This window comes from Amblyomma mixtum, chromosome 9 (assembly GCF_055824585.1).
Source record: "Amblyomma mixtum isolate Tamu chromosome 9, ASM5582458v1, whole genome shotgun sequence".
Lineage (NCBI taxonomy): Eukaryota > Metazoa > Arthropoda > Arachnida > Ixodida > Ixodidae > Amblyomma > Amblyomma mixtum.
This window is the reverse complement of record NC_143020.1, coordinates 12,679,658-12,706,922: the sequence shown is the minus strand read 5'-3', so window position 1 is coordinate 12,706,922 and position 27,265 is coordinate 12,679,658. Positions and strand designations below refer to the sequence as shown.

The window sequence follows — 27,265 nt, the reverse complement described above, 5'->3', positions numbered from 1 at the left end:
ATGCGGCAGGTAGCAGGGGCATCCTGGATACACAAGTGTTGCGACCGCAGGTCGTGGGCGGGGCGTAGCGTCGGACATTGGGTGCGGCGCGTTGCCGAAGCTGGGGCCTGGCTGTAGGCGGTAGTGGTGAATGGTGCCGTTCGGATGTGCCCTGCTTCTTTTCCATCTGCGCTGAAAAGGTCAACAAAGGTGTATCCAACTCTCGCATCGTCTGCTATGTAGCTGTCCGGCCCTCACTAGAGTGATGAAGGTTAACGAAAGTCAGTATTGCCTAACACTTATTGGCACGAGCGATCCGGACGTTTATGCATCTAACGAGAGTGCTGGTTCGCGCTCTCGCTCTAGCCTGCGCAGGGAGATTTTATTTCTGCCTACGGCGCAAGTTGTGGCGGGACGCGGGGTTCGTCGGCTGATCGCAGCGCTCATTTTTCCGATTGCGGCGCGAGTCGGGTTTGTCCTCAACGAACGAATTTCAGTGCACGTAACGTTTCATGTCGCATACGTGCACCGGTCCGCCTATTAGGCTTCAACTGCAAGTCCTTGAGCTTGTATATGACTGAGGAAACCACTTCTCTGACGCGGAACGGCCCGATCCCGTTACGAGGCTGCGAACTCCTTGCTAGCTTCGCTCAAAAATCCGAACCACCGGATAACCCACATCGTAGTGAACATCCTGTTGCCAGCGGTCGTACTGTGATTTCTGCTCCGCCCTCGCAATGCTGTGATTGCGTAGAGCCTTACGTAAGGCCTCAGTCATTTTAGCGCGCAGCTATGCCAATCAGATCGTGCTGACGAAGCAACTGGCGTCTTGCTGCTGTCTGCGAGAACTAGTTCCAGCGGATTTAGGAGCTATCTACTCGGAGTGAGAGAAGACGGCGCGTACTCAGTCGAGCAGTTAACAGTCGAACGAAAAGCGAAGGTGATCTCTGGCAGATGGGAGTCCCTATCTTTGTGCCTCTCAGAGAACGAGACACACATGTGCTTCATGGTGCGGTTTACTCGTTCCTTGGGGTTCGACTGAGCATTATAGTTTGTCGTTTTCTTGTGCTTAATGCCAAGGGCACCACACGAATCTACGACCATCTTCGCAGTGAAGTAGCACGCATTGTCTGTCAGCTGCTGTTGGAAACCGAGCCTGGTGAGTACGTCCATCAGCTTCTCAATGATCACTCGTGCCGTCAGCTTTTTAAGGGGGAAAGTTCAACCCACTTGGTGAAGTGATCGGTTGCCACACGCAAGAACTTGCTCCTACTCGGTGTTAAGGGATACGGTCCCATGATGTCACACGCCGCGATTTGCCAGGGAGTCTGCCTGTTAGTAAAGTTTCACAGGTTCTTCCTCCTTGCACCAGAGGTGCCCCGCCGGTGACGGTTTGTTCCAACTTGAAGACTGAAGCTTGAACTTCGCACCAGGGGTGCCCCGTAAGAGACGGCCTTGTGATGAGTTGAGCCGCAGGGGTAAGGCGAATACTTGAAGATTCATGTGCAGCTATTTACGTTGCATATACAAGTTTAGGCACTCGAGACGGCAAAGAGATACACAACAACAAAAAAGCGGAACTGGCTAACACTAGGGGAGGCCCCTACTCGGCGTAGCCGAAGATGCGTAGCATCTCACCTTAGCGCAGAACCCCGCTTCCAGCTCCGGGGCCCGGTTTTAAAGCCCTAAAGGCCCGGCCCACATTTGGTAGCTTCCAATCATGTTGCGCTCTTAACATGATTGGCTCTTCAAGGGCATGGCCAGCCCTCCGGCTTCTGCAAGGTAGACCACCCTCTCTACCACAAAATAAAATAAAAACAAACACAAATATACATTCGTGCCAGCACGTGCGCGAATCGGTACCGTGGGGCGGGGGACACCCGTATTTCCTGGCGCGTTCGCGAGCGGCCGCGTGCCAAGAAAGGAGACGCTTCACTTTGAGCGCCCCCAGCCGTGTTCCGATGACCCCGCGTACACTACCGATCCCTTACACTGTTAATCGGCTGCATCAGGCCGGGCGGTCGTTAACCTCGGGGCTGCACTCATTGACACACATTGCAGGAGCGGTCACAGCTTAGTACGTGCCGTTTCATTCCAGGCCAGAAAGCAAAGCGACACAACTTTGTGTAATTCTTGGGGCCACTTGCGTCCCCAGCGATGCACGGGACAAGAAATGAGCGTCACAGTGCCGCTCACAACACACGCCGTATCGCCACCATCACATGGGCTACGGCTCGGGTCTGTCCTCGCTCTCTCTTTCTGCATGCGGTCGGTCGCATGACCTTTCTAACTCTGAACAGGTGCTCGCGAGAGTGCGTCAGCCACGGCAATATCCTTCCCTTTGAGGTAGCGCACGGTGAAATAACGCTGCAGCAATAGGGCCCAACGCGTTAGGCGGCCTCTCGGCTCGCTGAGTCGTCTCAGCCACGTGAGCGCCGTGTTGATTCCGTCTCGATAACAAATACCACCCCGTCGACGTAGTATTCGTACTTCCTCAGAGCATAAACTATCACAAGACATTCCTTTTATGTCACTGAGTAGTTCCTCTGTGCCGGCGTCAACGAACGGCTCGCGAATGCTACCAGACGGAATACGCCTTCATGCTCCTACACTGCTCCTAAGTCGAGGTCGCATGCGTCTGTTTCAATCGCAAATTTCCTGTTTATGTCGGATAGCTGTAACTATCCGCGAGCACCTTGTGTTAGGTTGCGCAATGCAGCTCGTGACCCCAACTCCAGCGCTAGCCCTTTTTCAAAAGCTTCGTCAAAGGCACCTGAAGCGTTGCGCATTCTGGAACGATCTGGCGGTAAAAGTTCGTCATTCCCAGGAAGCGTCTAAGACCGGCTTGATCTGCCGGCTACATAAACTTAAGCAAAGCCAGAATTGATCATCGCAAGGCAGAACGCGTCCTCTGTCGATCGTGAAGAGTGCCTTGTCTCCACATTCCTCGCGGCGCGCGCATCGTCTCGTGAATCCGGCGCGTTTGCCTCTTTCCTGTAGCTCCGGGAGGTGCGCATTACAAGCCAGTACACGCGCTTGTCGCAGACGGAGTAGATTCGCAGCATTCTTGATCGACTACGTCCAACACACCCCTCCCATGGACGACAGGTTTCACATCCAAGAACAATGGCGACGCACCCTCCATGAGCGACCTCGTCCAACCAACATGTCACATGACGACCATAATGGGCAGAAGCGCTAGCACGACATTAAACCAACAAAACTGGTGCACACTACGTGGACGCTTGCGGCCCTCACCACGGGAGATAGTACATGGTCGCAGTAGCTTACAACAGCAACACAGTTAACAGCCTCAACTTCAGAGACCATAGTCCAACACACGCAGAAGAGGTCGCGATTGCTCTCGCGGCCTCACATTCCCATTCAAAATACACAATCACCGACTCGCGAGGGGCCTGTTGGAGTGTAGAACAAGGCTGCACTTTCTTCCTAGCCTATCGAATTGACCAAAATTGCATACGGGATACGGATGCTGCACACCGTTGCTTTATAGAGGGCTCCTGCTCATCCGGGGTTAGTACGAAACTAGGCAGCTGACGCAGCCGCTCGCACGCTCTCTCACCGGTCTGTTTGCTCCGCCCCATCCAACCAGAAACCGGATTTTAATCCGGTCTGTACCTTCAATGATGTTACAACCTACTGTCAAGGTAGCCATCGCCTTTACCCTCTCCCACGTAGAGGCACATGTAAAGGCCTCAGGAAGGCGGATGAGTGGCTATTTCTTCACCTTCTCATCAATACATTGCTGTGCCCGGCAGCACCAAAAAATTGACCCCTCCTTTAGCGGCAGCTGCCAGCACTCTATAGCGATGCCTCCGGACACCTATCACATGGTGTGTGCCTGCCCCTCCTACCCGGGTTTTCCCCCATCCCTAACCCAACCCGAGAGCACTGGGAGGGAATCCTGGTCGGCTTCCACGACTTACAGACCCAACAAGCCTTAGTCCGAGGCGTGCGGGCGGCGGCCACCGCCAGTGGGGTCCCAAACTAAGGACCTCCACCTAGTGATTGTAAGGATCGGTCCCTTACGGGCTGATCCAAACATACCTCCTGTTCATTCGTAATAAATATTTTCATCACCTCTGGAGCGGGGACGAGAAAGGATACCAGCATATCCCACACGCTTCAGCGGACGCCGCCGGCATTCTAGTTAGTGTACTGCTCGTTGCCTGAATGCAAGTGGGGAGAACGAGAAGCTACTCCATGCAACGTGTGCTTTTTTATTTTGGACTCAATTCGGAAGGCAAACATGCTTTTCTTTCAAGATAGCCGCTTGTGCATAATGTTAAATTTGGCCATGAATGGAGGGCGGGAAGGATTTGGATTCTCTTAACTATCAGTGTTAGGTGTAGAGGAGGGGAAGGTTATGAAGGAATAGTTATAGCAATATCTCTCTGTTAGTGGACAACTGTAGGTTATATTGAGGGAGGACCAATCACAAATTCATTACCATGCAAGGAGCTACCTGATGAACGCAGGAGCTACAAGCCGCACTCATGTTGGTAATAATTAACTAGGAGAGTTGGCTTTCATTACTGTAGTGCACTGTAGTGATAATAATATATAGTCCTCTCTAAGCAAAACTCTAGCCCTACTTTTCTTCGCAGATCCGAATCTGGCCGCCCATCACTCGTTATAATCTGCTGAGATGTCAACTTTACCGACCGGTCATTGAAATACCTTCGCTCTTAGTACCAGTTTTATTAAGCGGACCACGAGCCACTAATGCTCTAGCTTCGCTATAAAAGCATCGTTTCAATAAGAACTTAGCTCATTGTCTATCTGTCAGAAATGTTTCCACTTCATTATTTTTGCTGGTTTAAAACTGCCCGCAGCCTGGAATAATTTGCAACTGTCACACTGTTTGTACGTACCCGGTAATATCATACTTTGATATTCCTTTTAGCTGTGAGTCAGAGTAGTATGAGGGTATTAGGAGGTAACGATTGTGTTTGTGCTGGGACCTTGAATGGCATGTCACTTTCTTATTTTACCGCCTCTCCCTTTTGTGTTTACTGACCAGGTGGAGATTGCAGAGCGCGTTTGGACCTAACATTGAAATTCTATTTTAGATCGAAACCATCCGGTCATAAAAGATTTTCCTTTCATGGCCGAGTGTCTAGTGTAACATCAAATTGCACGAAATGTCTTTGGTGTTCGTTTGAGGCATAATTCTGCACATTCAACAAGCTTGTTCCTTCATTAACACTGCGATGTGTGGCCTTTACTTTTACTTAATGTCGCTGTTAAACCGTTTTGATTCCTGTTGTTAAAAAGAGATGCACTTGCGATCGCACGATGAGGAATAGTTGAACGGAAATAGAGGTGGGCATAAAGCATTTTTTTAGTTTATTTATATACGATGTAAAGGAGGAGGTCCCATGGACAGAACCGTCAGGGTGACACCCAGTGCAGATAGTGCAGAAAATGCACGTAAAAGGTTGCAACAACAATACGTTAAATACAAATTTATATAAACATTTAATATACAGTTACGCTGCTTAGAAAGCAATTACAGAATCATCTTTCTGAAGTTAATTACCTCCAGTGCTAACGCAAAATGTGTGTGATAAAGAGCAACAACAATGGGACAGCAAAAGAGAGGTTTTGATTTTAACAGTAAAATGCAGGACTCAACATTAAACACAACTTAATACTGAACAGGAATATGAGTACAACACTAAGAATAAATGTTCAAAATATCCCATGGCATGGATCTGGTGCGATTAGCATATGATTTTGTTATTGCTGTGAATGTTCGGTATGATTTTATCTTAGGTTGACTTATTACGGAAGCTTGTACACAAAGTTTGCTATAAATTTGTCGTAATTGGCTTCGATATTATGTAGAAGAACGTATGCATTAGCAGCGCACTATTCTTCAACTAAAGAAGTGGCGCTCAGAAAGCTGGCAATTTTTATTTAAGGCCTTAAAAATATTAGTGATAAATTTTCTGGGTGAAGTTAGCATAGTAGTAATGCGCATAAATAAACGAGAGCTACAGTGTTTGTAATGAAATGGTTAACGGCTTCAAATTTTCTGTCCTATATGACTCAGTGGCAGCCCCATATTACACAGAGGTGTTTATTTCAGCTCTGATACTGATTTCTTGGTTGGGGTTTATTTAGTCGTCAGAGGGATAGGTAAAAAGGTGCTCGATGCACCAAACCCGCCAAACATGGCGTGATATGTCCTCTGTATGAATTTGACCTTCATCCAAGCCAAGTGTAGGTGTTGAAAGTGAGTAGCTTAAGTACAGGGTGTCGAACCGAAATTTTTTCGGGTCCGGTTCAGGTTCGGGTTCACGCCTTTCGGGTTCAGTTCCGGGTTCGGCTCCGGAGGGACATTCTGTTCCGGTTCGAACCGCTTCGGGTCGCGTCGAACCGGTTCAAACGGGTTCAAACGGGTTCAGACTATAAAAAATTATGAACGTAGGTTTTTATTCAACCTTGTCTTACTGTTCACTTTTGTTTGTGATATCAGCATATAAAACAGCACTGCAAAATTTACTCAATGCGCGATGTTTTACTGTTCGCGGCAAAAAGATTTAAATTTACTCAAGAGCCGCGAAATCAAATGAACTCAGAATTGTGTACACCGGCTATGTATACTAGAGCCTATCTTATGCGATACATAAAAAGGAAAGCTGATGGATTTTTCATCTACAGAACCTTTCAGCTTCAGCAGTTTCGGAGTCCCCGTCAGGAGAGTAATAGGTCTCTCTTGAAGGTCGTGTCTGTCGGGAATTTTTCCGGCGCAAAGTGCTTACGCGGGCGCCGTCAGGACTGCTGCATGCGCCCACTATGAGCGGAGGTTGCCTTGTATTTGCAGGTAATACAGCCAATACATCTTTCTGTCACCCCAAAAAACGGCTTGCCAGTCCCCCCCCCCCCCCCCCCCCCCCCCCCCCCCTCTGGCGGCGGCATACCTGCAGCATGCATCTAAATATTTAAAACATTTTAATTGCATCACCTGTTCTACATCGCCTTTGTGACTGGTGTTATATATCTCGACCACCTACAGCTCAGTTTCTTCGTAAACACAGCTACTCATGTCTTCCCTCTACTAAAGTGTAAAATTAAGATTTTTGTCTATGCTGATGTCGTCGCCATCTCTTGCTCTGATGAGAAGAGTATGATAAAAAAGCAGGCAGGCACTGGTTGGGGGCACTTCGTGCACGTACGGACACAAACTTGGGACGTCTTCGATGCGACGTTACGTTGTGACAATGCTGCAATTGGTGCATTGCGAGAGGAGCACTGTAAATTCGTTAAATATAATTTTTGTGACTTTTTTGGGGAGCTTTCAAAGGGAGCCCATGCGTGGGCAAAATTTCGTGCTACATTGATAAATTCTGGTGAGTCTTCCGTGCAGTTCTTGTTCACTAACCTGTTTCATGATTTCAGTTTTCCGAAACCGAAAACCACAGCTTCCTGGCAGCTGTGCATATTAGGTGACTAAATGATCATCTGTCTTTTAGGTACATAGTCGCGAGAGAATTTTGGGCTGACAAATTATATTTCCTAGATTTTCGCTTTTCCTTAGTATGGCTTCTCCAGAAGGCAGCTGACAAAGATTCTGATCGGTCATTACTTCCTCTACGTGCAGCTTTACCTAGCCTTTCTTGACGGCCTTTTATTAAGGCGAGTTCACAGAATGTACGTTCAATAGGCCCCAAGAACCTTCCTTATACCCGTGCCACATGGACAGATTTAATGCCATTAAGTGCTTAATGCCTTAAGTTTTAATTGCATTCGTGCGGCGCCACACGCATAAATTTAATGGCATTAGCCTTACTGCCATTCGCTACCTACTGAGTTCGCTACAACTCATTCGCCCGTGCAATGAGTACTCTCGTTTTCAACAAAGCATGCAGCTTTGTTAGTAACAACTTCCTAACCAGTAGGAAATAGTTAATTCTTAACTTTCAGTCAGATGAGGCAACTATAACGCATTTTCGATGCGAAGAGCGCCATTTTAACCAGCCTTATTGACAGGTACTCTCGACTTGGGTGCTGACATGCGAGTTTATGGCTACTTTTTCGACTTTACACAGGAACAGCCGTATTTTCTGGAAAATCGTTTTTATATTACATTTGAACAACATTTCCCATATATTGTGCTCATTAGCAATGTGTGTATTCAGATGAAACTTTTCACTACCTTGCAAGCATTATCGTCATCGTCACTTTCGATAATGGCATTAAATGTGGACGTCTAGCACCAACTCCCAAAATAATGGCATTAACAAACTTAAGGCCAAGGGGATATTTGTGCCGTGATCAGTGAATTGCTACATCTGGAAGTAACGAGGAACTATTAAACAACGAAATTATTTATGACTCTATGTTCGTTTGAGACATAGCTCACTTCAGCAGTCTCTTTAAAAGGACATTGAGGTCATGCCTTACATTATAGGATTTGTGCAAGTAATAAAGGACACCGGAATTCCGGGTGAACTTTTCCTGTTAATTAAACTGCTTAGCGTATGCAGAAGCTGTATGCTTAATAAACACGCACAATCGACACTTTCAGAGAAGTCACTGTTCAGGGAACAGTTCATTTTAGCTCAGAACGTATATGCCGCGAAAGTTCAAACTCGTGACTGATCGCCCTTTCTTGACGTGCGCGCCTTTATGTGCGGGCAGGGTAAGGGAGTGATAGTGGCATGAGGCCCTATGCCGAGGTCGCAGAATTCCACCCAGTCAAATAAAGCAAGACGAGGTCAAGGAGGTTCCTGATAATCCATGAGGCAACAATAAAAAGAATCTTCGAAGATGGCCGAGTAGCCTAAGACATCAGTAAACGAAGGTTCTTTGTTGCGCCCGCCGCCACTGGCTCGATTTCCACTCAGGGTTAGAGTAGTGTAGTTGTTTTTCTTTACTGTGTTAGCAGTTTAGTCTCCTTTCTCAAAAACTCAAAAATTTCTGTGGTGTGCGCGTGCGTGTGTGTGTGTGTGTGTGTGTGTGTGTGTGTGTGTGTGTGTGTTTGTGCGTGCGTGCGCCTGAGCATGTGTATGCACACGCGTGTATAATTTGGTGAGCGCACATCCGGGCACTCACTAGCAAAAAATTGACAGACGGTTGCAAATGTCCGTAATGCGAGGCAGCCACCTTCCAGGTGGCGTTTAATTAGCTCTGCTACTTGGACAACCGGTTACGCAGACTACGCCGACTACGACGCGGAACGCGGGAACGGGCGCATAAGAGCTGCGGTCTAAAATGGCCCATCTATCTGCAGCCGATCTACCTGAGGTAGAATGCTGTGAATGCTGCACGTGTGCCGTCGCAAAGCGTTCCACAAAAGAACGCCAACAAACATGAATCCTCTTGCATATGCAAACGAAAACGCTAGTGAATCCTGCCGCCGCAGTGCAAAAACTTGTTTTTGAGTCGTCGCGGTGGTGAGCAGCGAGGTTCCAAGTTGGAAATTTTCGCTGGGACGAACGCGCCGCACAGTCACCAATTCCCTTGCATGTGAACCAACACAAACCTCAGACACAAACAACACGAAGCGAGGGTTCTCGCACAGCTTCCGCCCTCACCGTTCGACCACGTTTTTTATGTGGCACTCTCGGTAAAAGAAGACGCATTGCGTTCGCTGCTATTGACGAGGGTGACGCTGGTGAACATTGTCATAGTTCGGTTGCACTACACATAAATATCCCCGAAAGCCAAAACGATTAGACAGGCGTCGCCACAACGCGGAAGTAGCGGACACCTTAAATTTCCTCATTGTGCTATTTTCTTTAGACTACCTATATAGCCTCTACAGAAGGCAGACGACTCAGGTAGTTACAGGGTATTTGTTTCCTGTACCGTTGTATCGGCAACCTTTTCTGGAGTTCCTTAACACCAATGTTATAAAATGTGTTAAGCGAATGTACATGTATTTCTTCTGCAAAACAGTTCTTCTCTTAAGTGCACACATAGACGCTGCCTGTCAAGGCATGACTTTATGCTGAGATGTTTGTGCCATGGACGGTGAATTGGCGCTTATGCAATGCGCCAAAGACCATTGACCATTTTTTTATTCTGTGCAATGATGCTACGTTCTTCTGAGACACGGCGAACGTACACTTGAGATGGACATTGAAATCACGCGGATTAGTGCCCGTTTTTTGCCAGTGGAGAAAAACAGTGTTGTGCCGTTTAATCTAATTATGTTGAGGGGACTGTTTACTCTCTGGAAGAGCCGCATGATGGACCACCACGCCGAATCATCGCGGTCGTTGAAACTTTTGTTTCGTTATTAGTGCGCTTTGATGCGGGGACTATATGTTGCCCTGGAAGGGCCGCCTTGCTGGCTCCCCTATCTATGCATGGGTGTGCCTCTCAGACTTTTATGTTTAGAGAGGTGGGGACGTGCAGGGGTACGGTGGGATCGTATTGCACAGACTGGTGTTTTGTGGCTTGGGCTGACTCCGATTTTCATTTTCGGCCCTATTTCTTTGCAATAAAGAAAAAAAATCGTCGCCGTAGCAAAATTGGTAGAGCACCGGACGCAAAATTAGGAGGTCGAGGGTTCGGATCCTACTGGCGGCATGTGTTATTTTTTTTCAGTTTAATAAATTATCGTTAAAAATAATTACTCTTTAAGCTTCTATTGATGGACACCACACATTATTAAAAAAAAATACTTCCCCTATGGTCCTTGGTTACGGTTATTGTTGGGTTCTGTCATGTGCGGCAGCGAGAGGCAGATATAAGCCGCCCGTCAGGGAATTCAAGAAACAGCAGTCTGAGAACAGCATGACGATGCTGCCCGCTAGCGATTGCCATTTGTTTTTTTTAAATAAATAAATATATATATATATATATATATATATATATATATATAAGCAGAACAATTTCAATGCATCGACATAACACAAAATCACTTCATCGCAGTTACATTTCATTTCAGTAGCACCTTTCTAGGCGTTTATCACATCCCAGCGAGCGCATGCATTTCCGCATTGCCTCCTTGTGTAATCACTAACTTTTTTTTCTCAGTATCGTACCGCTTCTACATGCCCGCCTTTCATTGCTTATTTTCGTTGCGTGCAACGAAGAATGTTCGCATTCTTTAAAAAGAAAACGCATATGCATATTTCTTTGTTTCGTAATAATAGTATTATCTATATTCTAACGCGTCAAAGTGGCGCGGAATCTATCAGGAACGCTGTAGTGGAGGACTCCAGATTAGCGTAGACCATCTGGGGTTCCTTAGAGTGCACTCGCACCGCACAGCACACACGTTTTTGCATTTCGCCGCTATCAAATGCGACCTCGCCACCGGTATCGAGCCGGCGACCTTGGCATTAGCAGCCGAGCACCACAGCCACCGAGCCATCGTGAGAGGTCGTATTCATTATCTGCTGTCTGAAACAAGGAATGCCTCAGAAAGTAAATGTTGCACAACGTGATTGGGTCATTGCGCCTATACTTCACGTATTTATGGTACTCCAAAAAAAAAAAGAAAAGGGAAAAATGGAAGGCATTCTCACTCAGTGCTTTACGAGTTAAAGCAGTGCTAATAATGCGTGTAAAACTGTACGTAAGCGTGTAAAAGGGGGATACTATACAATCCAACGTTTCACATCAATCTGGGGTAAAATACTTTAGAATTACCAAAAGCACCTTGCGGAAACGCCAATTAGCCTTCTTTCTATACACGAGACATTTCAGTTTTGTTATTGAACTGGATGCCATTTCTACTGGATGCCATTTACGCACTCCACAGCGCCGACAGCTTTCGGTGGGTAAATCTACGCGCTGGCACATGCCATTTGGTCAAAAAAACAAACAAAGTATGCCGTGTTGCACAAAATGTGCTGCTGAACGGAGTCCCGAACCGGTTCGGAACGGTTCCTTTGAATCGTTCCGGTTCGGGTTCCGTTCCAAGAATAGTCTTCTGGCGGGCTAGTTGGTTCTTTTCGTTCATGGTTTAACTGCGCGAAGGAAACAAGGACAGAGACAGAAACACACGTACACACTGAGCGCAGAGAACATAGAATAGAGCCCAGGGTAGGAGAAATGTATTCAAGAATAGTCTTCTGGCGGGCTAGTTGGTTCTTTTCGTTCATGGTTTAACTGCGCGAAGGAAACAAGGACAGAGACAGAAACACACGTACACACTGAGCGCAGAGAACATAGAATAGAGCCCAGGGTAGGAGAAATGTATTCAAGAATAGTCTTCTGGCGGGCTAGTTGGTTCTTTTCGTTCATGGTTTAACTGCGCGAAGGAAACAAGGACAGAGACAGAAACACACGTACACACTGAGCGCAGAGAACATAGAATAGAGCCCAGGGTAGGAGAAATGTATTCAAGAATAGTCTTCTGGCGGGCTAGTTGGTTCTTTTCGTTCATGGTTTAACTGCGCGAAGGAAACAAGGACAGAGACAGAAACACACGTACACACTGAGCGCAGAGAACATAGAATAGAGCCCAGGGTAGGAGAAATGTATTCAAGAATAGTCTTCTGGCGGGCTAGTTGGTTCTTTTCGTTCATGGTTTAACTACTGTGTTTCTGTCTCTGTCCTTGTTTCCTTCGCGCAGTTAAACCATGAACGAAAAGAACCAACTAGCCCGCCAGAAGACTATTCTTGAATACATTTCTCCTACCCTGGGCTCTATTCTATGTTCTCTGCGCTCAGTGTGTACGTGTGTTTCTGTCTCTGTCCTTGTTTCCTTCGCGCAGTTAAACCATGAACGAAAAGAACCAACTAGCCCGCCAGAAGACTATTCTTGAATACATTTCTCCTACCCTGGGCTCTATTCTATGTTCTCTGCGCTCAGTGTGTACGTGTGTTTCTGTCTCTGTCCTTGTTTCCTTCGCGCAGTTAAACCATGAACGAAAAGAACCAACTAGCCCGCCAGAAGACTATTCTTGAATACATTTCTCCTACCCTGGGCTCTATTCTATGTTCTCTGCGCTCAGTGTGTACGTGTGTTTCTGTCTCTGTCCTTGTTTCCTTCGCGCAGTTAAACCATGAACGAAAAGAACCAACTAGCCCGCCAGAAGACTATTCTTGAATACATTTCTCCTACCCTGGGCTCTATTCTATGTTCTCTGCGCTCAGTGTGTACGTGTGTTTCTGTCTCTGTCCTTGTTTCCGTTCCAAGATGGCGAAAAAAGTTTGGTTCGGTTCAGTTCAAGTTCCGGGCGAAAATTCGGGTTCGGTTCCGGTTTCGGGTTCAGGTTCGGTTCCGGTTCGACACCCTGCTTAAGTATCACTCCACGATGAAAGATAGCATTGCAGTTGACAGTGAATAAATGCATTGTAAAACATTATCATTGTGTTTGCTGGAGATTAAGGCAGAGTTATTTGTTAGTTATATTGCGCAAAAGCAGCTAAGGCCGCGTTTGCATAGAGGCGAAACGTAAAAATGGCGCTCGTGTGTACAAAGGCGTAAAAAGAAGTTAGTTAGTTAGTTTATGGGGTTTAACGTCCCAAAGCGACTGAGGCTATGAGAGACGCCGTAGTGAAGGGCTCCGGAAATTTCGACCACCTGGGGTTCTTTAACGTGCACTGACATCGCACAGTACACGGGCCTCTAGAATTTCTGCTCCAAAGAAATTCCAGCCGCCGCGGCCGGGATCGAACCCGCGTCTTTCGGGTCAGCAGCCGAGCACCATAGCCACTGAGCCACCGCGGCGGCCGTAAAAAGAAGATTCGAAATTATTGCGGACACCACCACTAAGGCACCCCATCCTTTCTTCTTTCACTCCCTCCTTTATTCCTTCCCTTACGGCGTGGTTCGGGCGTCCTCCGACATATGTGAGAAAGTTAATGCGTGATTTCCTTTGCTACCCACCCTATTGAGAGTTAATTAAAAAGTTATGATGCGTTTTATTATTATTCGAATAGCAAACGCCGCCATTTTTGAAACAAGTTTTGAGTGCGTATCAAATTTAAGATATGGTTTTAAAAGGCTGCCTCTAAAATGCTACTTGCATCGGCCATGCAGCGGCTAGCCCCACGTGACATCGACCCGGGCGCGCGGCAGCTACACATGGACATCGTGCGTCTCGGGACGGTGTTGAACGCCAGCGGACTGATTCCTGGTGCAACTGACTCGGAGCTGCGCGATGTGTACCTGGAGAGCATCGCTGCGCTCACCGCGAGCTGTCTGCCCCGCCTGCAATCCCCAGCCGCCTCCGCAGCCGTAGGTGACGACGCTGTGCATTCGGGTGGCGAGCAGTTCTGGGGCTTCCCGGCTGAGCAGCTCTTCTTCTACCTGCACTGCTTCTCACAGTGCGGAAGGGCGGGCCGAGCGCTCCAGGGAAAGGTTCGTGTTCGGTCGTCATTGTTGAAGAATAGTCTAAAAAAAACACGCTGTGGGGCTATTTGGTTCTGCATGAAAGCATTGAATAGTAACTTAGGGCTGTTTATATAGGACAGACGCGAATGCATGACGTGAAAGCCACCCGAGAACAATGCGCGCCTGCGCACTCCTTCCGTGACGTCACGCAGATTGGCCCAGTAGTGCGGGAAAGCATCTGCTGGAATCGCACGTGTTGTGAATGAAAGTGGGTTCTTTATAAGACCCACGAACGAGCTCTGAACGTTTGTTAATTAAAATCTAGCGCCTTCGCGACGCAATGACCAATATTATACGTAGTGCATTACAGCTGCGTTTCTTTCATTGTCTCAAAGGCCTTTACTTTAGCTTCGATTCTGAGGTCTTCGTTGCGGATTATTTTAATTTTTTAGAGCAAGAGGCCTTCGCGATGCACCAACCACGCTCAGCACCGTGTGATCTCTCCGCTGTCTGAATGTGGCCTTCAGCACAGCCAAGGTCAAAATGTGCCTGGAGAGAAAAAATTGGCACTGGCTTAGCTCTGCTATGACAGGATATACGTAGCGTGATGTATTGGTATATCTTGGTTAAAATTTTTATTAGCTTGGTCCCCCCCCCGGTAAACCTCGAAAATCCGGTACGTGTAAATATTACTAAATTAAAGACGAGACAATGTGCAGTATAAACGGTCATTGGCAGTGAAATTGGCAGGTTGGTATCATTTTTCCTGCGCTCAACGGCTAACTGCCATGCGACAACCTGGGCCCGACGAATAATTTTTTTCAAATCTCCTGCGCCGCTCAGCAGCATCCCGACTCTTTTTTATTCATGGAACACGGTGCATTAGCTGTTAATCCCTCCATATTTATACACGCCCCGCAATTTACTCGCCCATGCGCAGTAGCCCGCTGCGCCGAGCGGCGAGGTGTCCACATATCGGTGGACACCTGAACCAGAGGAAAGGCGCCTAACTGCCCTCTTGGAACAGTGGGCACCTCAATCGTCCTTTAAGCTAACTGGCGGTAGTGACAGGTGTGCGCTGTATGCGTTGGCATTGAGAACGTTGTTCCAGAAACGCGGCGCTGAAGCCATAAGCGGTCGGCTTTTGTAGTGTTCATTGGCGTTGGCGTTGACAACGTTTTACTCTCCGATCATTGCTGCGACGCGCGTCTATTTCTTTCTATTTTCTCTTTCCTCTGATATTTTAATTCTCCTCTATCTGCACGTGGCAGCGGTGGTGACTTGGCTTGAGCCAGTAAGCAGGCCCGTGCAATTTCCTTTTCATCTTTCTCTCAGTCACAACAACAACTGTACAAGAGTGGTATTGCTTGGACCGAGCCTGAAGGGCCCGGCCCTTCACAATCACTAGGAGGGATCCCCAGTCCGGGACCCCTGTGGCTTCCGCGGTGGCGCGGGCTCTTGTCACCAAGGCTCGTTGGTGCTGGAGAGTTGAGCAGACGAGGAGGGCAGCCTCCCAGTCCCCTCGGGTGGGGTGGGGGTGGGGAGACTGTGGCCAATGTAGCTCACGCTGCAAAAAAGACGCAGACAAAGAACTCACGTGCACGATTGAGAGTCGGACACGCGGCAGCGTCAACATAGCTTCACAGGATTTATGCACGGCGCTTCTGAGGATTCATGGAGGAGTGACTCTCGAAGATATTCTATACGAATGTGCGTTGGGCTTTTGCTGGCCCTGGTCGTTGTTCCTTAGAGGGCATAGTGGGTTTCCACTGCCATCAGATAGCCTTATACGTCGATAGTATCACGTCGCGAAGTATGGCGTATGTAGACGTTTTGGACATGACGACTGCAGTCGCATCAAGACTTGTGCCGCCGCTGCAACCAACCTGCTTAAAATAAGAATACACCGAAATAGTGGGGGACGAGATGGACACAGAGGAGGCGTCTAATGGTGTGGCTACTAACAAAGTGCTACCTGCGGAGACAGCCCTTGGCGAAACTGCGTTCGAGCGGTGGCGGTGGTGAAGAAAAACCTATAATACTCAGAGTTTGGGGGTCAGAAGACCCGGCTACATGGTTGGTATCCTTAGTCTGAGACACCGCACGGCGAGGCCCCGCCTCGCACCCGCTTTACTAGAGCCCCTTTGGATTCCTATGTAGAGCAGTTGAGGAGAGCAGTCTCCCATGCCTCTCGGTTGAGGGGGGGAAGGAAGGGGGAAGGTGAGGATTTTGAGTACATGCCCAAACCATGCGAAACATCGCAGATCTCTCCCCAGTCCGGGCAGCGCCCATCTATGTCCGGATCAAAGTGTTTGGCGATGGCAGGACAGAGAAACGTTCTTGTCTGCAGGCGCCGCAGTGTTCGCTCCTCCACCCTTGGCAGGTGCCGAGTAGAGGCGATAGACTGTCGCAGTAGTCAATTAAGACTTCTCGGAACCGGAGAAGCGGATTACGAGCTTCTGAGCCAGGAGAGCTAGCATGAGGAGCCGGGCCTGTGATCGCTCGGGTGGCCGCATCAGCGGCCTCATAGCCTCGTAGACCCTTGTGGCCAGGAGCCCCGATTGCGTTTGTGTGAGTTGGAACGGCAGGAACCCGTCTTAAAATTTGGGAGGCAAGACGTGATAATTCCTTTGCAAGATTGTGTTCCAGGTCCGGCGAGACTCTGTGATAACCCTTCTTGATTTTGGATAGGCAGCAGCGAGAGCTATTGCAGCTTCCTGCGCTCGCGTTGAATTTGAGACCCGAAAAAATAGCCCATCGACATTCATTCCGCTATTGACGACGGCAGCCGTGTAGAATTCCGCGGGCGACGACCTTGTGATGTCCACCTAGTAAACGGCCTGTTTAGATCCATATTGCCTCTCAAGAGTGCGAAACCACGCTTGTCGGCTTCCTTAATGTGAAATAATGTCCATTTTAGGCTGGAGCGGAACTACCCGGAGGATATGGCGCCACAGCACCGGGGTGTTTTCCGTCCCCTCTGCTATGCATGTGTGTTGCATGTGCAAGCGGTTTAGCAAGCGGCGCCCAGCAGCCGTCTGCGAGAGCGCCGTATATTGGTTCACGAAGTGGGCCTCCCGCAACTCCTGATAGGAGTTTACCATCCCCAACGCCTTTATTCGGCGTCGGAGGTAGCGACCGGGAGGTCCAGTGCTCGCTTTTTTGCCTTCTTGAAGAAGGCGTCAATTCGCTCGTCTTCTTGTTTGGTGGTGCGTACGTACGGCACGGCGCAGGATCCTCCGGCTGGTCACGAAGGCATGAGCGAGCCGTAGCGTGTCCCTGCCTCCCAGACCACCCCGCTTGTTGGAAACGCGGTGGATCATGCGCCCTGCCTGTTTGCATATGAGCTTCAGCTTCGCTGTAGTAGAGTCGTGCCTAAGACTTTTATTGATGAACAGACCGAGGATCCGGAGCTCTGCATTTTCTGAGATGGGACCGCGCGACGGAGATACGTGTAGAGACGTGTAGAGACGTGATTTGCCATGTCTCGATATGCCGAGATAAGAGGAGCTAGAGCCGCCAGATCCTGGCATCGGGGCTGCTAAAATGTTGGAGGGGGCGATGAACGCCGATGTCTAAGGCGACATGCCCACCGATTTGTCAGACCAGCTACCGAACGCACCGATTTCTCGGGACGTGGAGGACCCGGAGAAAGCGCCGACTGCTAAGCGCTGACGTGATGGAGTGGAAGGCAAGGACGCCAGTCTGGGGTAGACATCGAGGACTTTGGGGGCGGAAACACCTCCACCCAAAGGAGGATCTAAAGGCGCCCAAGCCGCCTCCATGACTGTGCATGAGATCTCGAGATAGAGCTCGGTAGATTTGGGAGTGCCGAAAGACTGACAACTGCGTTCGCTGTCCGTCATCTGCCTCATCATATGCACTACATGGCGGCCTGATTTGGTAGCCACGGCTTGTCTGCGAGCTTGGCTGCCCTGCGGTCTTCGTATGCTCTTCGAATTCACTATGGCTAGTCTGCCATCTCCATTGCGCTTTGCCACGCTGAATGTGCGAGGCCTCGCAGGAAGACGTAGACAGCGCCAGGTGTGGCGTCTGTTTGAGAGGGAGGTCGATTTGATGGCGGTGAAGCTTTTTCCTGTGCAGGAACAGGAATCGCTCAGCAATATTTGTTTCATATATCGATGGACACGCGACCCACACCATAATGTAAAGGAAAAAGGTGTTAATTAAAGAATAAAGAGAAAAAAATTAGCCGCTGTTTAACCACTGCTGAACATGGTAAAGAGCGAAAGCTATGGCGTTTCGGACAACTGTACAAGGCTTGGGGTCTGTAACGTTGAGTGCGTTCCGGACACAGCGTGCACACCCGGTCACCCGGGGAGGTGGCAGTTAATGGTTGAGCACTAGAGTTTGCCCTCCCAGTGAATGCTGCAGCCTATTCCTGCAGTGCCGCGTGTCTACCACAACCTTGTCAGCGCGAACGCAAGCAGGCTACATATCTCTTTTATCCCCCACGTACCTCAAAGCGCGATTGAAGCGTCCACTCACCAAGGGATCAAGTTAAGCGCACTTCCTTCCGTTAAAAATCATCGGAATCTGATTCGTTGTCATCGCAAACGCTAACGATCACATTGAACGCCGACGGCTTCAGTGCCGCGCTTCTGCCACAATGTTGCCAATGTCAACGCATGCAGCGCATAACTGTCACTGCTGTCACGTAATTTAAAGCACGACTGAGGTGTCTATTGTCACAGGGGCCCAATTATGCGCCGCTCTTCTGCTTTCGAAACTGCCGCTGTTCATCAGTATCGTGGCTCAAAGTGCGACTAACGAGTCCACTGTCCCCAGTGGGCTTAGGTATTGAGTTTGCTTTCGTTTGCTTAATCTGAGGGCAAATGAAGACAAAAACCGCAAGCGCCGCGAAGAAAACCCGAGGTCCCGTAGAGAAGCTTTCGCTTGCCGCAGTAGAGGGCTCCGGAATAATTTGGACCACCTATGTAACCTCTCTATTGACAACTCTCCGTACAAACGGACAATGCATCCAGCTCACCGACTCCACACTGCGAAGTAGATAAACCATCTTCTTCATCTTTGGGAAGACCGCCGCAGTCTCACCAAACGATGGAAAAAGCAGAAACACAAGAATCCCAGACACCACATTCTTGAGCTCACCCAGAAGGCTGCCGACTATACCGCTCTGGATGGATAGATTTAACGCTGCTGCGTACCAGATGTCTGGTCGCAACACCTGGCGTCTGTTTCGTGCACTTATTGACCGCACTCAGGCACGTGCAAGAAGAGCGCGGCACCTCCAACGTGCCATTCATAACTTTCCCGCTACTGCATCACAACGGGCCCGAACACTGTGCGACAGATACCTCTGTACCGTGGTGGACCCTCGCTTTTCCCAATGCTCGTACGTTGGTCAAACAAATCTGGAGCTGGGCACTCCATTCCAGTTTCATGATATCAGGGAGGACCTAGCTAAAATGAAACACGGTACTGCACCGGGCTGGGACAAGGTTACCATCAAACTTCTGGTGAACCTTCAAGCTGCAGCCTATCATGCCCTCTTTGAATTCACCAACCAAATCTGGCTTGGAGAGATTCCCTTCCCCAGAATTGGAAAACAGCCTCAATGACGTTTATTCCTAAGGGAGGTAAGCCAATTTATGTGGATAACCTGTTGTCCCTCTCCATGACATCTTGTATCTTCAAATTGATGGAGTATATAGAAAATATGAAGAGTATGGTAAGCGGTCCAATTACCTCGAAACACATCACACTTTTGCGTGCACTATGTTTGGTTTCCGACAACAGAAATGCGCACAAGACATCCTTCTACAACTTCATCATAACATACTCGAGCCCAAAAGAACTCGCTCACGATGAAAAGGTAGTCTTGGCCTTGGATTTGAAAGGAGCCTTTGGTAATGTCAAACATGAAGTCATAAACAATCACTTCGAAGTTACAAACTGTGGTCGCAATACCTACCGATATATCTGAATTTCTCACGGGTCGATAGACCTACATTCCAAATCAAGATGAGGAACATGGACCCTATACCATCCGATCCCGAGGTACACCACATGGTGCGATATTATCTCCCCTCCTCTTCAACCTCGCAATGAAAGACCTTCCCGCAAAATTAAGCTCCGTGCCCGGCATCCGACATGCCCTATATGTGGATGATATCTCTATCTGGGCAACAGAAGGCAATATCGGACACATAGAGACCTGCCTACAGGAGGCAGCGGAGGTAGTGGACGCTTACGCTCTGTACTGTGGTCTCCAATGTGCTCCCACCAAATCATTGCTCATCCACATTCGTGCCTCCCCTCAGGACGACCCTTCAATTCACCTCACACTACCTTGGGGTAAGATTAGAGAGGCCTAGGCGATCCGCATCCTCGGCCTCATTATTAACCGACAACGCAGACCGGACACAGCAGTCGCGAATCTCCGCAGGTACGGCGACCAGGCGGGCCGTATAGTCCGCCTAGTCTGTGGTAAGCGCGGGGGGTTACGAAGCAAAAGATGCCTTGCGGCTGGCACATGCCTTCGTAACAAGCAGAATTCTCAACTTAACCCCGTACCTTCGCATGCGCAAACAAGACGAGGATCAACTCGAAATCCTACACGGCAAAGTCATCAAAAGGACTATTGACTACCACATCCAAGAAGCGTTTGTTTGACCTGGGGGTGGTCAACACATATCGGGAACTTCAAGAAGCCCTGCTTCTTAACCAATACACACGCCTGTCACAAACGCCATCCGGTCGCCGCATTCTTGACCGACTCCATATCCAACACATCGCCTTTGAGCAAAGGGTACGAGCGCCAGAACCCTGGAGACGTGCCCTCAGGGTCTGACCCCTTCCCCGCAACATGTCACACTCGGACCACAATGGCAGTCGCCAGGCGCGCGCGGATGCACTGGGGCGACATTATGGTCGACAACAAAACGTGTACTACGTGGACATTGCCGGTCCCAACCGTGGGAGATGGTTCACCGCGGCAGTGGTCCACAACATCAACACGGAGGCAGGACTCACGTTCCGCGCCTACAGCGCAACACATGCGGAGGAAATCGCGATTTCGCTAGCCCTCTTCCTCCAAGAAGCTAAACAGATCATTACCGGCTCGAAGAGGGCCTGTGAGAATTATGAGCTTGGTTGCATACTTCCTCTCGCCGTACGCATTCTACAAAATGTGCTGTCGATGCAGCAGTCTTCTAAATTGCAGCCTGATCTGGGCTCCCAGCCAACAGGGACTTCAGAGCAATCAGTTAGCCGATCAGGCGACCCACGCGCTCTGTCCCCGGGCATTCACACTTGCCCTGGAAGCCTGCTCAGAGCCCATCCGATCTCTAGTTACATCCAAAGACCTCGCTACATATTATAAGCAATGTCATCGTCGCTTTCCGAAACCCTGTAAGGGTCTCCGGAGAACAGACGAACGACTCCTCTAAATTTTTACAAATACAGTTGTGTGCCCGGCAGTATTGAAACACCTCAACACAGAATTTGATGGGCGCTGCAGCCTTTCACATGGTCTGGGCCTGCCCTTCCAATTCGCACTCATCCCACTCCTTCAGATCCCACGCTTCTAGGGAGGCTTGGGAGACGGCGCTGCTCAGCTGCCATGACCTGCAGTCCCAACGGACCTTGGTCGCCAGGACGCGAGTGTCTGTAGACGCCATTGGGGCTCCTCCCGAATAGGAGCTCCACCTAATTTGCGAGGACCTAGGCCTAGGCCTAGACCTAGGGCCTAAGTCCTAGGCCTGGGGCCAAACCCCTCCTTGTACATAGCCAATAAATGTCTGCCGCCAGAACCATAGGGATCGAACACGGGAACTCCTGCTCAGTAGCTGAGCGCACTAAGCACTTAGCCACCGCGACGGGTCCCGGTGTGCCTGCTTTCGTGTGTTCGTGCGTGTGCGTACGTGCGTACATGTTTGTGCGGGTGTCATGCTGTACGCGCATCAGGGGGCTGCTGTTTGTTTAGAGAAGGTCACTGTGGAAAGCGTTTTCAACGGCAAATGAGGCCTTTTTTTTCTCTGGGATTTCACATGATGGTTTGCTGATTAGTGCTGTTTGCCTCTATGCACGTACAAAACCGAAAGAGCGACTTCGCTTTTTTTGATGATTTGTCGCGTTATACCGATTGCTGCCCTAAGTTAACCATCCTTGGTGATTTTATTTAAAGAAAGTTCAAGAAAGTGTGTCGAAGCCTCTATGCGGGGAAGATGTCGCCTATTACGCACTTGGACGTCACAGGAGTCGCTATACTTACTGCCATGGAGACAGCCATGCAAGCTTGATAGACGCTACGTTTCACCGGAGCTGGCAAACTGGTTGGACCAACACAGTCTCTAGTACGTTCCGTTCAGTGATCACTGTCTGGTGGCGGTTGTACTAGTAGTACGGAACAAAGAGGTTCAAACCGGAGTTGTGTGGAATCTGATCGCGACGTTACTGGGTGACGAGCAGTTTGTCGTCTGAGATAAGCAAGACTTCTGCTAAGTCTGGAATGACCTGTGTGCCGTGTCAAGGTAACGGCGCTGCTCACGAACATACACAAACAAGCTATTTAACAAATGAGGGGCAAAGCACGTTATATCTACTGGTGCTGCGTAATTAATTATTAGCGTTATTTGCGCAATTCAATAAGATTAATTCAATTTTCGAGATAATTCATTGTACTAGAACGGTTTGATGCGTATGTTTGTGTGATGAGTCGACGTGCAAGGTGTGATTCAGGAATTACTAATCTGGAGGCAGAAACGTGGAGGCTAACGAAAAAGGTTCAGCTTAAGTTGAAGACAACGCAGCGTGCTATAGAAAGGAAAATCATATGTTGAGCGCTAAGAGGAGGAAGCGGGCAGAGTGGGTGAGAGAACAAATGCGAGGTAATGATATACTAGCCAAAATGTTGACGAAATGGGGTTAAGCAAGGCATGTAGTTCGAAGGCAAAGTAGCCGCTGGTACTTTTGGGTAACAGAGTGGATTCAAAGAAAAGGCAAACGTAGCACAAGGCGGCAGAAAGTTATATGACTGGATGAGGCTTAGAAGTTTGCGGGAATATGACGGCCGCAGCTGGAAAAAGGCACGGTTAACTGGACAGTGATACAAGAGATTTTGCCCTGCAGTGGGTGTAGTTAGGAGGACAACGATGACGAAAGAGTAGCTGGTTATGGCTAGTCAGTTGGCGGTAAAAAACACGCATGACATTGATGTGGAAGGGACAGGCGGAGCGTGATGATGAATCTCTGAAAGACTTGGAGAGGTATAAGGAAGGAAGGAAAGAGACTTTAATGGATAATGGAGAGGTCTGCCTGGTTATAGGCCTGGCATGCTACTCCAGGTGAGGATGAAAGAAGAGAAGAGGGTGAAAAAAAAAAAAGTTACATCAAACATACTCAACACTCACGCACTCTCACACACACAATGATTATCAAAGTATGTCCACTAAAACCATGTCCCTTAGAAGACTATCAGTATGTCCACTAAACCCGTGTCCCTTAGAAAAACTAAGAAAGCTTTTGTCCCTCGCTCAGCCGAAGTTACATCAGTCCAGGGTCCAAGGACATGCTCCAGGCGCACGAGGTCGTCCTGACGAAGTCCTAAAGCACCTAACAGTGCCTTGCGATGTGTATTAAAGATTTGGCAGTGGCAAATCAAGTGTTCAATATCTTCGCGCACACCACATGTCGGGCACAGAGGGCTACTTGATACACCAATTTTATGAAGATAAAATTTAGAAAAGGCAACGTCCAGACGAATTCGGTGCAGGCAATTACGGTCACGTCTATTTAAATTCCGGGGCATGCGGAATTCACAAACGGGGTCAATGCGAAAGAGGGGTCTGTATTGACGCCGCGGATCACACCACAAAGAGCGTTGCGTCTGCCAGGCTTTAGTAGCGAGAAGTCTCGCGCCATCACTACGAGAAAAGGGTATCGGTAGAACCAAGGAGGTGTCGCCATGCGCCGATCTTGCTGCACCGTCAGCACGATCATTGCCTGCGAGGCCACAGTGAGCGGGTAACCACTGAAGCACAACACGATGACGTAACTCACAGGCCTCGGTGTGTAACCTATTCAAGTCGTCGACGATCTGTTCTTGAAGGCTTCCTGGTGAATTTATCGCCTGTAGTGCAGCGCGAGAGTCACTGAAGACCACCCACGCTGTTGGCGGTTGTTGTAGGATGTAAGTGAATGCAACACGCAGAGCAGCCAGCTCAGTAGCAGTAGTCGAGGTGCGGTGACTGAGTATCGCTGAAATTGTGGTGCATGTTGACGGAATCCAGACGCCAATCGCAGATGACAAGGACGTGACAGAGCCATCAGTGTAGATGTGACGGTACGCATTGTAGCAACTATGAATGTGCTCAAGCGCAAAGTATTTAAGTGCAGGATTGGGGGTGTTTGTTTTTCTTTTAATGCCAGGGATTGTGATCTTAATTTGCCATGCTGCATACCTCCAAGGTGCGGTGGAGGTTGTGACAGGACGCTGGTACTGTGATGGGAGAATGTTAGAAATTTCCTCCATGCAGTACTCAGCGAGTGGGTGGTTTGGTACACGAGCCACAAACCGCACCTGGGCACGAAGGAGCTCCTGGGTTAAAAGCACTGATGCCGATAGACGTCTGCTCTCAGCTAGAGTACCCATTGTGGAGGTGTTTTTGGGAAGGCCAAGACAGATTCGCAAGGCTTTAGTTTGCATGGCTTCAAGGATTTTAATATTAGTTTGCGAAATACCGTCCAAAGCTGGGAGACTGTAGCGCAGAAGGCCTTCACAGAGGGCTCCATACAATCGAAGTAATGATGGTGTAGAACAGCCTGTTCTGCTGGTGGAGAGCATACGAAAAATAGAGGCGTAAGAGCAGAGCTTGACTTTCATCTGTTGCACATGTGGGGACCATGACAGTGACCTGTCAAACGTTACCCCCAGAAATTTATGGGTTGTGACGTACGGTATTGGAGTACCAGCAACTTTCAGCCCGTAGCGCGAAAGATCACGCCTTGAAAATGCAATTGCTGAGCTTTTATCGGACGAGATGGCGAGACCGCGCTTGCTTAAGAATGATTCAATGGAGCCTATTGCCCTCTGTAGACGGGCATGCACAATGCGCCTATTGCGTCCGGAACACCATATAGAGATGTCATCTGCATAAAGGGAGATTTCAACTGTCGGTGGCAAGCATTTTTCCAAGCCAACAAGTGAGAGATTGAAAAGGGTGGGACTTAGTATACCCCCCTGAGGTACTCCGCGAGATATTTGATGCGGAGCTGTGTCACCTTCACATGTTGACATAAAAATCGATCTCTCATGAAGATAGTCACGCAGCCAGTTATACATTCGTCCGGTAATGCCAATTGATTGTAAAGATGAGTGAATTGCCTCATGTGTGACGTTGTCAAAAGCTCCCTTCACGTCAAGAAACACTGCAATGGTCATAGCCCGCACTGCTTTGCTGCGTTTGACACAATTGGCAAGGGCAATAACATTGTCAATGCTGCTGCGACCTTTTCGAAAACCAGACATAGTCGGAGGATAAATTCCCCTGTTTGTCAGGTCCCAGGTTAAACGGGAGTGAACCATTTTTTCCATCAACTTCCCGACGCAACTTAGAAGGGCTATAGGACGATAGGCGTTTAAGTCAGTTGATGGTTTTCCAGGCTTGAGGATGGGTATGACACGCGCACGCTTCCAACACGTTTCAAGGCGGCCGAACTCCCAGGAGGTGTTATAAACTGCGAGGAGTTGAACCTTGGCGCTAGTTGTCAGGTGAGAGAGGGTAGTGTAGCTTATGCCATCTGGTCCAGGGCAGGATCTTTTATTGGTAGTTGCCAGAGCCACATGAAGTTCATGCATAGTGAACGGTTCGTCAAGGAGGGCGGTGTTAGGAGAAGAGATAAATCTTTGGGGAGATAGTGGCACCGATATGGCTGATGAACGAGCAATTATCTTAGAACAGAAAGCCTCCGCTGCGTCAAGACGAGAAATATTCGCATTCAGAGCTACGCACTCAAAAGGAGTTAATGGTGCCGGCTGACTACTGAGGCTGCGCACAATGCTCCAAATCTTCGAAAGGGGCTTTCTGGGATCGAGCTTTGCGCAGAAAGATCGCCATTCCCGTCTTGCGAGTTTGTCCAAATGGCGCTGAACGTGTTTCTGTGCACGCCTAGCAACGCTGATGTCTTCTCTGTTATTGGTCCTGCGTGCTCGTCTCTCTGCTCTGCGGCGAATTGCTCGAAGTCGCTCATATTGAGCATCTACACTTGAGTACACTGTTGGTAAGGTTACAACTTTAGTGCTGGACGTTTTAGCACGTGCTACAGCATCAATAAAGTTTTCATAATCAAGGTGGGAGAGCTGCAATTTCTCTAATGTGTCAGAGAAAACATTCCAATTCGTGTATGGTCCCTTAAGCCGCTCGGAACTTAAAGAAGCACCACTAACCTTAATATACGTAGGTAGATGATCGCTGCCATGAGTTTCTATGTCCACATTCCAAGTTGCTGAAGACGACAGAGGCGCAGAAATCATAGAAATGTCAAGGGCACTAGACCTTGCACCTTGATAAAACGTTGCCAGGCCGTTGTTGAGGAAAGTTAAATTGTTGGACTGTGCAAAATCAAATAACTGTTGTCCTCTGGCTGTTGATCTGGTGCCTCCCCAAGCAGGATGGTGTGCATTGAAGTCGCCCGTTATGATGTGTGGTGCAGGAGTACTGCGCACTATATCCTGAAGGCGGTCAACGTCAAATGTGACACGCGGGGGTATGTAACCAACGATCACTGTGAATGACAAATTCATGATCTTGACGGTGGCTGCAACATATTCATTCCGTGAGTCGGCAGGTATCGGATGTGAGATGGAGGTGACGCCTTTCCGAACAGCTATAAGAACTCTGCTGATGTCAGTGCCGGTCATCGAGTTCTGAACGGTATAGCCTGAAAGACGAATGGTAGTACGCAGACGAGATTCTGCTATGGCAACAATCGGAAAACGGTGTTTTGAGACAAATTGTCGGAAATCAGACAATC

At 48.8% G+C, this 27,265-nt stretch overlaps 1 protein-coding gene across 1 annotated transcript in view; it reads left to right on the top strand.

Moving 5' to 3' along the window:
- The window catches only part of LOC149328342 (uncharacterized), a 59,294-nt gene that overhangs the window by 25,962 nt on the left and 6,067 nt on the right, over positions 1–27,265 (top strand). The window contains exon 4 of the mRNA XM_089560792.1: positions 13,955–14,275. Within this exon, the coding sequence (XP_089416918.1) occupies positions 13,955–14,275 (321 nt within the window). The remainder of the gene's footprint in view (positions 1–13,954; positions 14,276–27,265) is intronic.